The sequence below is a fragment of the Heterodontus francisci genome, chromosome 46 (assembly GCF_036365525.1).
Source record: "Heterodontus francisci isolate sHetFra1 chromosome 46, sHetFra1.hap1, whole genome shotgun sequence".
NCBI classification, from domain to species: domain Eukaryota; kingdom Metazoa; phylum Chordata; class Chondrichthyes; order Heterodontiformes; family Heterodontidae; genus Heterodontus; species Heterodontus francisci.
In genome coordinates this window covers 15,148,969-15,160,420 of record NC_090416.1, presented here as the reverse complement: position 1 = coordinate 15,160,420, position 11,452 = coordinate 15,148,969, and the positions used below count along the sequence as shown (strand labels likewise).

Genomic DNA, 11,452 nt, shown 5'->3' with positions numbered 1-11,452 from the left:
TGTCCTGCTGTGTTTTAGAAGGAGTGACTCAGGCTGTAATATAACAACTTCTCTGTGAACTGGAGCAGGGACTATAATGTCCCTCATCATCCTCACCCTTTCCCGTTTATCTAATGAGTCCTTTCCTCCACCTCAGGAATATTTTCACCCGAGATTTATTTACAGGCTGAAGACCAAATCCCATGTGAGGTCAAATGTTAAAAAGGGATGGATAAATGTAGGTTTCTCTTGCTGCTGACTGAGAGAAACGGGTGTCAGCCTCTTGTGACATGGGTATTTTAGGGGAATGGAACATTTTAAAATGTGAAGCAGGATTTCAGAGTTTAACACTAAAATAAAAGCAAAATACTACAGATGCTGGAAATCTGAAATTGCACTTTCTGTTTTGATTAGAGCTTAACAGCGCGTTACCCCCGTGATTGAGGGCAAAGTCAATCCATAAATTCGTATCTCAACAACCCGCACCTCCTGATTCTGGGGGAGGGACAGACGAAATATTTATTAAACGCAAAAAATCTTCGGATATTGGAACCTTCCCGCAACGCAAACTGCAATTGGCGATTAAACATTGGCAAAGCAAAGGTTAAGATTTTAACAAATATGTAATCAAACACAAATAGATTTTAAACCCAATCTTGAAAGATGAATCTGCCGCCAAGGTTTTTCTGGCCCCTCCCACTCATTTGCATACCGGGCAATAAATAGACCCGGAGTCTCTGGTTTACAGACACTGGAAGCGGAGCCGCTCTCCCAGTTTACACCAACAGGTTCAGGCAGACATTTGGGCAGTTGCTGTTGTCGCTTTTTCCGGTGGAATGGCTGCAGTGATGCATCTCCTGTGGGCCCTGCTGCTCCACTTAACAGGTGAGAGATTGTTTTAGGCACAGATTAGCCGTTAAATACCGAGAATGGGCCGGTTTTACAGCCATGTTTATTGATGTATGAATGACCTATTTACTCCAATAAACTGAATGTGTTTTTCTCTCTCTTGTGTTTTGTGTTGAAGGTGTCCTGGCGGTTCCTGTCCTCAATCAGACCCCAATTTCCGACCCAGTCTCCACCGGTGAGACCTCCGAGTTAAAGTGTGCGATGCAGAACGGCAATGTGGGCAGTTACTACATGTACTGGTACCGACAGAGACCCGGGGAGGCTCCGGTGTGGGTGTTAGAGCACCAACCAGATGATGACATCTATCGAGGCACCGGCTTCACGGACCGTTTTAAACCTTCCAGAGACACCTCCAGTAACAGTCACATTCTGACCATCAGCAGCTTGGAACCGGAAGACTCCGCCGTCTATTACTGTGCTGCCTACGATAGCTCAGCAGCGACATACACAGTGAGACAGGGCAATACAAAAACTGTATCAACAGAACCACTCAGAATTTCAACAGCTACTGAAATATTCCTGCCTGAGACTGTGGAATGAGTTTCAGAAATATTCCTTATGTAACTTGAGGAAAATGTCACTGGAATTCCATGGGTTTATTTGGATTTTCCCCAATATTTGGACTATTAGCTGGGTAGGTAAACACTGATATTCTCAGGGTTTCCTCACTGATATGTGAAAATCTTTCTGCAGGCTGTCAGCATTCCGGCCCCTGTGAAAGACAGAATGTGAAAGGGAATGTGATAAAGGACAGATTATTAATATTTTCCCCTCTTTCTTCCCAGCCTGGGTTTTAGGTGACCCGTCCCATTAAAATGCTGCACTGTGTGGATCTTCGGACCTGGGACCGCCCTGAGTTTGCGGAGTAAGTAATTCCCTCATCCTATCATTCATATTGTTTCAATTATTTATTCATTTATGGCCAATTTTATTGCCGAGCGGCAGATGAATTTCGATTTCGCGAATTTGATGTTGGATATATTTACACCCAGAAACGTTAAACAGGTTAGAATTGGCATTACTCCGCATCAGGGGGAAAGGAACTGTTCCAAAAATTAGTTTAAGAGTATTCTTCATTCTCCATTTCCAACAATCCCTGTGTCAACCACAACATTCTCGTCTCTGCGCTGTCTTTTGATCGAGCAGAGAGAGATCTCCTGTGAACAATATTTATCCCTCTCTCAGTATCACTAAAAACAGTGTAACTGGTATTTATCGTCGGGCTGATGTTGGGATTGTGCTGTGCTAATATTGGCGGCCGCATTTCTACATTGCAACAGTGAGCACACTTCAGAAAGTATTTCATTGTCTCTAAGGCGCTTTGGGAAGTCATGAGGTTGTGAAAGGCGCTATAGAAATGCCAGTCTTAGTGCCTTTCAGGACACAGACAGCCAATCTGCGCACAGCAAGATCCCACTAACAGCAATGAGATAATGACCAGATAATTTATTTTAGAGTGGACTTGGTTGAAATCATTGCGGCCTCCAGTCTAATCCACCATTCAGTTAGACGATGGCTGATCTGTATATTAACCCCTTGGTTCTGTAACCCTTAATCGCCTTCTCCAGCAAAAATCTAGCAACCTCAGCTTTGAATTTGCTAATTGATCCCTCTCCGAGTTTCAACAGCACTTTGGGGGAGAGAGTTCCAGATTTCCACTCCCCTTTGTGTGAGGAAATGCTCCCTGACATCATCCCTGAACGGCCTGGCTCGAGTTTGAAGGTTCTGCTTTAACAGGGCGCTTTGAATACTCAGTCATTGAGTACATTCATCTTCAAGACTTCAATTGAACCCTTTTATCCCCGGTATCTTTGTGTTGAATCTGCGCTGTTTGTGATGTCAGAAAATATATGGACACTCAGTTAAAAGCAGGTCACAGCTCCATGAATTCACATCTTTAACGTTAACACTGACTGCATTTTAAGACAAGCAAACGCGGCATTATATACAAATGGTAACAAAAAAGAACCAGCAAATATTGGAAATGTATATGTAAATATAAAGTGGAAATACTGGAAAATGCAGCCGGTTGCTCAGTGTTTATATCGGGTACAGACAGCTGAGTGCGGGTTCGGGGCTGTAAACTGTATCTGAAGCGGCCAATTGCTAATCTTCACACTTACTGACTGAGCCAGTCTGCAGTTGCAGCTTTCCTTGTTCTTATTTTATCCGAAAGAAAGGTTGTCTTGTTCATGATACAATTTCAAAGAGGGTGCAGGAACAGAGAGACCTGGGGCTGTGTGTACGCTAATCTTTGTCGGAAGCAGCACTCATTGAGGAATCTGTTTGAAAAGCTGATGGTATCCTGGACTTTATTAATAGAGGCAGAGCGGACAAAACAAAGTGGATGCATTAATGCTTTATAAAGCACTGGATAGGCCCCGGCTGGAGTATAGGGTCTAATTCTGGGCATCACACTGTCAAGGTGTTGGAGAGAGTGTGGAGGGAGATTTCCCAGAATGGGACCAGGGATGAGGGACTTCACTTAATGTGGAGAGACTGGGAGAAGCTGGGATTGTTCTGCTTGGAGCAGAGAAGGTTAAGGGGAGACTTAACTGAGGCGTTCAAAATCAGGAAGGGTTTCGACAGAGGAAATGAGGAGAAACTGTTTCCACTGACAGGAGGGTCGGTAACCAGAAGGACACAGGTTGAAGATAATTAGTAAAAGAACCAGAGGGGGAGATGAGGAGAGTTTTTTTTAACGTACCGAGTTGTTGCAATCTGGAACGCACTGCCTGAAAGGACGGTGGAAACAGATTCAATAGTAACTTTCAATAGGGGAATTGGACAAATACATGAAATTGAGAAATTTTGCAAGGATATGGGGAAAGAGTGGGGGGAGCGGGAACTAATTGGATAGCTCTTTCAAAGAGCCAACACGATGGGCAAAATGGACTCCCGCTGCTCCCTCCCAGTCTGTGATTCGGTCATTTATGCAGCAGTTTTAAGGTCCTCGGATCCAAATGAAGTAATTTTGAACTATCGTCACTGTTGTACTCGAGGAAAATGAATTGGCAGATGAGCTCAGGAACGAGAGACCTAAGAATTTATTGGAACTACAGAATGGATCAGTAATTCAGTTTAAAGTTAATGTGAATAAGGAGAGTTAATGCAGCATCCAATCAGATTTCAGCTCAGAGTGTCCCACTGCGAATGGGTTATATATTAATGAATTTTCTTTTCCCTCAAAAACAGGTAGTGAGGATCGGAAACCATCAGTTCTTCTGCTCCCTCCTTCCTCAGAAGAAATAGACTCCGGATGGGCTACTCTGTCCTGCCTGGTGAGCCACTTTAAGCCGGGTTTCGTGCGGGTTCTCTGGAGAGTGGATGATAAAGAGACAGACAGCGGGGTGACCACAGGCACCGTGTCCACGGACAGTGATCAAACCTACAGCCTGAGCAGTTACCTGAGAGTCCCCGCCACTGCCTGGAATAAGGGCTCCAGCTATACCTGCAGTGTGGACCACGGCTCTCTGAGCTCACCTCTCCTCAAAACCATCAGCTCCACCGCTTGTTCCGACTGAGAGGAGGCAACTGGGGTTTAGAGTTTGATTTATTGCTGATGAAATATTATTCAATATGTGGAATCCTCTTTTTTTGTTGTTTTGCAATGTAATCACTGTAGCAATGTCAGTTTTTGGCGGACAACCCGAATGTTGAATAATATCAGAGGCGGGTGAAATGATTGTCTGACTTTGTGACATGGAATTTCCTGTAGAATTGTCCCCAATTTCCTGTGTGTAAACTTCCGCTGTGTGTAAAATGGGAACGGATTCCCCTTTAGTCGGTGACCGTGTTGTGTTTGGGAACTTGTGTCATACAGCTCTTAATAAAGATGAAATGCTGACCTGAAATTAATATGGTTCAACTTTATTCAACACTTAAAGTGACATTGAGGGAACTGAGAGCATAGTTTACAGCCCAGACAACATTATATGAAAGTACAGGACAGAAACACTTATCTCTGCTATTTGCCCCAACCACTCCCTGTGGTAGTGAGTTCCACATTCTCACCACTCTCTGGGAAAATAAGTTTCTCCTGAATTCCCCATTGGATTTAATAATTTTAAAACATGTCTCCTTGTTCAGGACATCGCTCCCTACTGGAGGAGTAGTTTCTCTCAATGTACCCTATCAATCCTTTTCAAAATCCTACAAATCTCAGTCAAATCGGCCTTTAACATTCCATATTCCAGCAATACAAGCCTAGATTATGTAATCGTTCCACATAATTTAACACTTGGATCCCTGGTTACATTCTGGTGTGTCTCCACATCATCCATTATTCACTTTCTGCGATAGTCTTTCCAGAACTGTACACAGTACTTCAGACATTGGATAATTTAAGAAGGGTGGGAGAGTGGAACCAGGTAACTACCGGCCTGTCTGTGTCACATCAGTTGTAGGGAAGCTATTACACTCTGTCATTGGGGATAGTGAGAGTGAACACTATTTAATGTAAACTGAACAGAGGGACCAACATGGCTTTGTTAAAGTTAAATAATGTCTGATTAATATAGTTCCATCTCTTGAGGCCGTTGCTATTCTTAGACAAAGGAGTGTCCATAAATGTTATCCGGATGGTCTCTGGATAAGGCATAAATCAGGTTCTACACTAAAGATTATTGTCACAATTGACGTACATGGAATTGGAGGCAGCCTTTCGATTTGGGTTGGAAATTGGTTGAGAGGCAGGAGACAGGGAGTGGGGATAAATAGGAGGTCTCAGGTTCTCCGTATGTGGCACGGACGGTTCTCCAGGGATTAGTGCTGGGGCCTCAATCCTTCCATCATATTTATTAGTGACTCAGGTGAAGGAGTCGGGTGTTTTATATCCAGGTTGGTAGGCGGTGTTATGTTAGGAGACACAGTAACGTGTGTAGGATGTGAGCAGTAAGTACCAAGCGGGTCTATCCAGGTTGTGAGTGGACTGAAATGTGACAGGTGTCGCTCAATGTGGGGGAGTGTGAGATAATCCACTTTGGATCTACTCCTGTTCCCCTGCTGCTGGATAAGGAAGTGAGGAATCTGAATATGTTTAATCATGTCTGCGAAATGACCTCAGAACAAGAGACACTGAGTGTCACCACTGAGCATGTGCAGGGATGGTGGTGGGAGGCGATTAGTGTGAGTGACCACGAGCGTATTTACATTTTAACCCTGCGTCATGACGTAATAATCCTGTGTACCATGAATGCACTGAAGCAGGGGCGCAATGCGCAACCTGCTAATTACATAGGTTTGCTTGTGAGTATAATGGAGGTTATTCCCAAACCAAAAAGTGAAAGTTGAGGATTATCCTGAGCTCAGCTCATCACCTGAATGTTTGATTTCCAAATATACGAATTAGGAACAGGAGTTGGCCACTCGGCCCCTCGAGCCTGCTACGTCTTTCAAGAAGGTCATGGATGATCTGATTGTAACCTCAACTCTACATTCCGGCCTCCTCCCGATCACCTTTCAACCCCTTGCTTATCAAGAATCTATCTCCCTCTACCTTAAAAATATTCAAAGACTCTGCTTCCACCGCCTTTTGAGGAAGAGAATTCCAAAGTCTCACAACCCTCTGAGTGAAAAGAATTCTCCACATCTCCACAAGGCGACCCCTTATCTACAAACAGTTACCCCTAGTTCTAGATTGTCCCACAAGGGGAATCATCCTTTCCAAATCCACCCTTTCTAGACAGCTCAGAATCTTATATGTTTCAATCAAGACACCTCTTACTCTTCTAAACTCCAGTGGATACAAACCTAGGCTGTCCAAAATCTCCTCATAAGACAACCTGTCCATTCCGGGTATTAGACTAGTAAACCTTCGCTGAACTGCTTCCAATGCAGTTACACCCTCCCTTATATAAGGAAACTAAAACTATACACAGTACGTCAGATCTGGTCTCAACAATGCCTTGTATAACTGCGGCATGAACTCCCTACTTTTTATTCAATTTCCTTTGCAATAAACAACAAAATTCGAATAGCTTTCCAAATTGCTTGCTGTACCTGCATACTAACCATTTGTGATTCATGCACGAGGACACACAGATCCCTCTGCAATCTCTCACCATTTAGATAATATGCTTATTTTTTTATTTTTCCTGCCAAAATGGACAATTTTCCATTTTCCCACATCATACCCGATTTTCCAGATTTTTGCCCACTCACGTAACCTATCTATATCCCTTAGTAGTTCCTTCTTCCCACTTCACAGCTTATGTTCCCACCTATCTTTGTGTCATCAGCAAATTTATCAACAATACCTTCAGCCCCTTTATCCAACTTAATTGTATAAATTGCAAAAATTTAGGGCCCCAGAACTGATTCTTGTGGTCCACCATTCATTACATCTTGCCAATCAGAAAATGACCCATTTTGCTTACTCTCAGTTCCGTTTTAGCTAACTACACTTCTTCAACTACACTTCTATCCATGACAAAATGTTACCCCTTACACGATGAGCTTTTATTTTCTGCAATAACCTTTGAAATGGCACCTTATCAGACGCCTTCAGGAAATCTAAGAACAATACATCCCCTTTATCCGCAGCACATGCAACTCCCGCAAAGAATTGACTCCAATAAACTGGTTAAACATGATTTCCCTTTCGCAAAGCTATTATGCCTGATTACCTTGAATTTACTAAATGCCCTACTATAACGTCTTTAATAATCGCTTCTAACATTTTCTCTATGACAGATGTTAAGCTAACGGACCTGTAGTTTTCTGCTTTCTGTCTCCCTCCCTTTTTGAATAAAGCAGTTACATTGGCCATTTTACAATCAAATGGAACCCAGTCCAAATCTAGGGAGTTTTGGAAAATTAAATCCAACGCATCAACTATCTCACTAGCCACTTCTTTTAAGACTCTAGGATGAAGTCCATCAAGACCCAGAGACTTGTCAGTCTGCAGCTCCAACAATTTGCTCAGTACCACTTCTCTGGTGATTGTAATTTTCTTGAGTTCCTCTCTCCCTTCCATTTCCTGATTTACAGCTATTTGTGGGATGCCACTTGAATCCTCTAAGGTGGATATTGATGCAAAATTCCTGTTCAATTCATCTGCCATCTCCTTATTTTTCCATTATTAATCACCAGACTTACTTGCTATAGAATATTTCTAGCCAGCTGTTTTCGCAGTCGAATTTCTCCCTCCTTATTAATCTTTTAGTAATTCTTTGCTGTGTTTTTATATTGTGTCCAATCTTCTGAACTGCCACCCATCTTTTCACAATTATATGGCTTTTCTTTAAGTTTGGTACTATCTTGAACTTTTTTAGTTAACCACGAATGGTTATTGGAATTTTTCTTTCTTGTTGGAATGTATCTAAGCTGTGTATTCTGAAATATCCCCTCAAATATCTGCCACTGCATCTCTATTGACCCATCCCTTAACCTACTTTCTCAGTTCACTTTTGCTAACTCTGCTTTCATGCCCTTATTGAAGTTTAAAGTGCTCGTCTTAGACCCACTCTTCTCTCCCTCAAATTAAATGTAAAACATACACCTATTATGATTACTGCTGCCTAGTCATGCCTTCACTATGAGGTCATAAATTGATCCGATCACGTTACACAATCGCAGATCCAGTGTAGCTGGCTCTCTGGTTGGCTCCAGAACGTGCTGTTGTCAGAAACTATCCTGAAAACATTCCATGAACTCCTCATCGAGGCTACCTTTGCCCATCTGATTCTCCCAGTCTATATATTGATTAGAATCCCCCATGATGATTGCTGTACCTTTCTGACAAGCTCCCATTTTTTTCCCCTTATATTCAATCCTACCAAGTAGGTTCTGTTAGGGAGCCTGCACACCACTTCCACAAGTAAACTTCTTGCCTTTATTATTTCTCATCTCGATCCAAACCGCTTCTACATCCCGAATTCCTGAACACAGATCATTCCTCTCTGTTCTGCTAATATCATCATTAATTAACAGGGCCACCCCTCCACCTTTTCCGAGCTTCCTGCCCTTCTTAGAATGTCAGGTACCCTTCAATATTCAGATCCCAATCTATGTCATGTTGCAGCCATGTCTCTGTAATGGCTATCAGATCCTCCGTATTTATTTGTATTTGCGTCATCAGTTCATCTGTTTTGTTTGAATGCTACCTGCATTCAGATGCAGAATTTTGTTTTCTTTTGTTATTTTTGTTACCTCTGGCCTTGTCTGCTGATTTACTCTTAGATTTGTACTCACTGTCCCTTCCTGTCACAGTCAGTTTATCTTATCCCATATTTATGTCTTTCTTTCTTGCCTTGTCTCTACTCTTTTATTGACCACACAATTCCGAATTTGATGTCTTTACCCCACTATTTATTTTAAACCCCTCTCTACTTCCCCAGTTATAAGACTCGCTAGAACACTGGTCCCGGAAATGGTTCAGGAGTGGACTGTCCCAACGGGACAGCCACCACTTTCCCTAGCCCGTGTCCAATGAATCAGAACCTACTTCGACCACACACATTCATTTCTCCAATCTGATTTGCCCTACTCCAATTTGTATGTGTCTCAGGTAATAATCCAGAGATTATTACCTTTGAGATTCTGCTTCTTAATTTGGTGCCGAGCTCCTCATACTGACTTTGCAGAACGTCTTGGTCCTGCCTATGTCATTGGTGCCTACATGGACCACGACAACTGGATCCTCCTCCTCCCACTGTAAGTTCCTCTCCAGCCCTGAGCAGATGTCCTGAACGCTGGCACCGGGCAGGCCACACAGCCTTTGGGATTCTCGCTCTTTGCTGCAGGGAAGATGTGTCAATCCCCCTCTCTATACTGTTCCCTACAAGGGCTTCTGAAACTTTCTTAACCTTGTGTGGGTCAATGCTGAGAGCACATGTGTCACCCTTGCATTTACATCGCACCGTTATCTTAGTAAAACGTCCCAAGGCGCTTCAGAGGATAAAAATTGCACTGAGCCAGATAAGGTGGCATTCGGAGAAATGACCAAAAGCTCGGTGAAAGAGGTAGGTTTTAACGAGTGTTTTAAAGCAGGAGTTCAGTTCAGTTCTCCTGAGGGGCCCAGTCCAGATAATGGGTTGTTTTGTTGTAAATGTGTGACGTGTCCAAGAATGTAACCGTTTAACGGTGTTTCTGAGATTTCCGTCCTGTTTCTGTGTGTTTCAGAGCAGGGGAACTGGGCCCAGATGCTGCTTCTCTCTGCTGCTTATCAGAAAGTGAACAGGGAGGTTTCAGTTCCTCCCCGGGGTTCCTCTCCCACTCCCTGCAGCGAGTGACCACAACACCTGCACCACATCACAAACAAGCCAAAAACAGCTTCAATTTGGGTATCAGGATCTAAAATAAGGCTTTCAGAACACCGCCCAGGTCCCCTGTGGTTGATGACGAGGGCCTGAGCTGAGCTGCATTCAGTGCCATTCTCAGACCCAGTCTGGAACCTGGCTGTTCGGCCATGTGAATCATCAACATTCTGGATTTAACTGGACGGATAAATGTTTGATCGCCTACAGTAGCTTTTAAATCAATAATGAATTTTTTGTGGATTGTACACTCACCTCTTGACCTTTAAACAAAGAAATAAGTAATAGTACATTCGGCCCCTCGAGCCTGTTCTGCCATTTAACCAAATCATGTCAGATCTTCTACCTCAATTCCACTTCCCCGCCTGTTCCCCATATTCCCTGATTCCCTCAGCACCCAATAATATATCGATCTCTGTGTTGAATATAATCAAGGACTGAGCCTCCACAGCTTTCTGGGGTAGAGAATTCCAAAGATTGACAACCCTCTGAGTGAAGAAATGTCTTCTCATCTCAGCCCGAAATGGCCAAGCCCTTATCCTGAGACTGTGACTCCCTAGTTCTAGACTCTGCAGCCAGGGGGAAACAGCCTCTCAACATCTACCCTGTTAATGTTATGTTTAATTGTTATCATCTCTCATTCTGCTAAACTCGATAGGGTATTGGCCCATTCTACTCAATCTCTTCTCATAGGACAACCCTGTCACCAAAGGAAGCAATCTCGTGAAACTTCATTCTATTCCCTCCAAGGCAAGTGTGTCCTTCCTTAGGTAGGAGACCAATCCTGCGCGCATGTCTCCAGGTGTGGTCTCACCAAAGCTCAGTACAATTGCTGAAAGGCTTCCTTCCTCTTATACTCCACCACTCGTGCAATAAAGGCTATCAAAACAATTTGCTTTCCTAATTGCTTGTTGTACCTGCATGTTAACTGTCTGTGATTTGAGTACAATGACACCCAAATCCCTTTGAATACCAACATTTTCCAGTCCCTCAACTTTTAAAAAAAAATCTACTTTTTTGTTCTTCCTATCAATGTGGATAATTTCACATTTTCCCACTTTATACTCCATATGCGACTTTCCTACCCACTCACTTAGCCGGTCCATGTCCTTTACAGCCTCTCTATCTCCTCCTCAAAGCTTATTTTTCCACCGAGCTTTGTATCATCACTCTCTCTCTCTTCAGAGATGTTTGCAGCGATTGGTGAGTCACTATGAATTTAAAATCATACCCACAAGAACTGAGGGAGAGGCCAGGCGAATATCATTTACAAAGAGGGTTAATGGACATGCACTCTCTAACCCTAA

At 43.2% G+C, this 11,452-nt stretch overlaps 1 protein-coding gene across 1 annotated transcript; it reads left to right on the top strand.

Annotated features, from left to right (window-relative positions):
* The first annotated feature begins 710 nt into the window (after positions 1-710).
* On the top strand, positions 711-4,742 carry LOC137356721 (immunoglobulin lambda-1 light chain-like). Its single transcript, XM_068022443.1, has 4 exons — positions 711-864; positions 1,007-1,330; positions 1,715-1,753; positions 4,084-4,742. Exons 1-4 carry the CDS (start codon positions 816-818, stop codon positions 4,410-4,412), a joined length of 741 nt encoding a protein of 246 aa, XP_067878544.1. The 5' UTR covers positions 711-815; the 3' UTR covers positions 4,413-4,742.
* The last annotated feature ends 6,710 nt before the right edge of the window (positions 4,743-11,452 follow it).

What these genes read in the sequence shown, in the direction of transcription:
- LOC137356721 (XM_068022443.1), top strand. Translation starts at nt 816, where the DNA reads ATGGCTGCAGTGATGCATCTCCTGTGGGCCCTGCTGCTCCACTTAACA. An exon ending in CCTGCTGCTCCACTTAACAG is followed by an intron (nt 865 to 1,006) that starts GTGAGAGATTGT and finishes TTTGTGTTGAAG; the next exon opens with GTGTCCTGGCGGTTCCTGTC. An exon ending in CTACGATAGCTCAGCAGCGA is followed by an intron (nt 1,331 to 1,714) that starts CATACACAGTGA and finishes AATGCTGCACTG; the next exon opens with TGTGGATCTTCGGACCTGGG.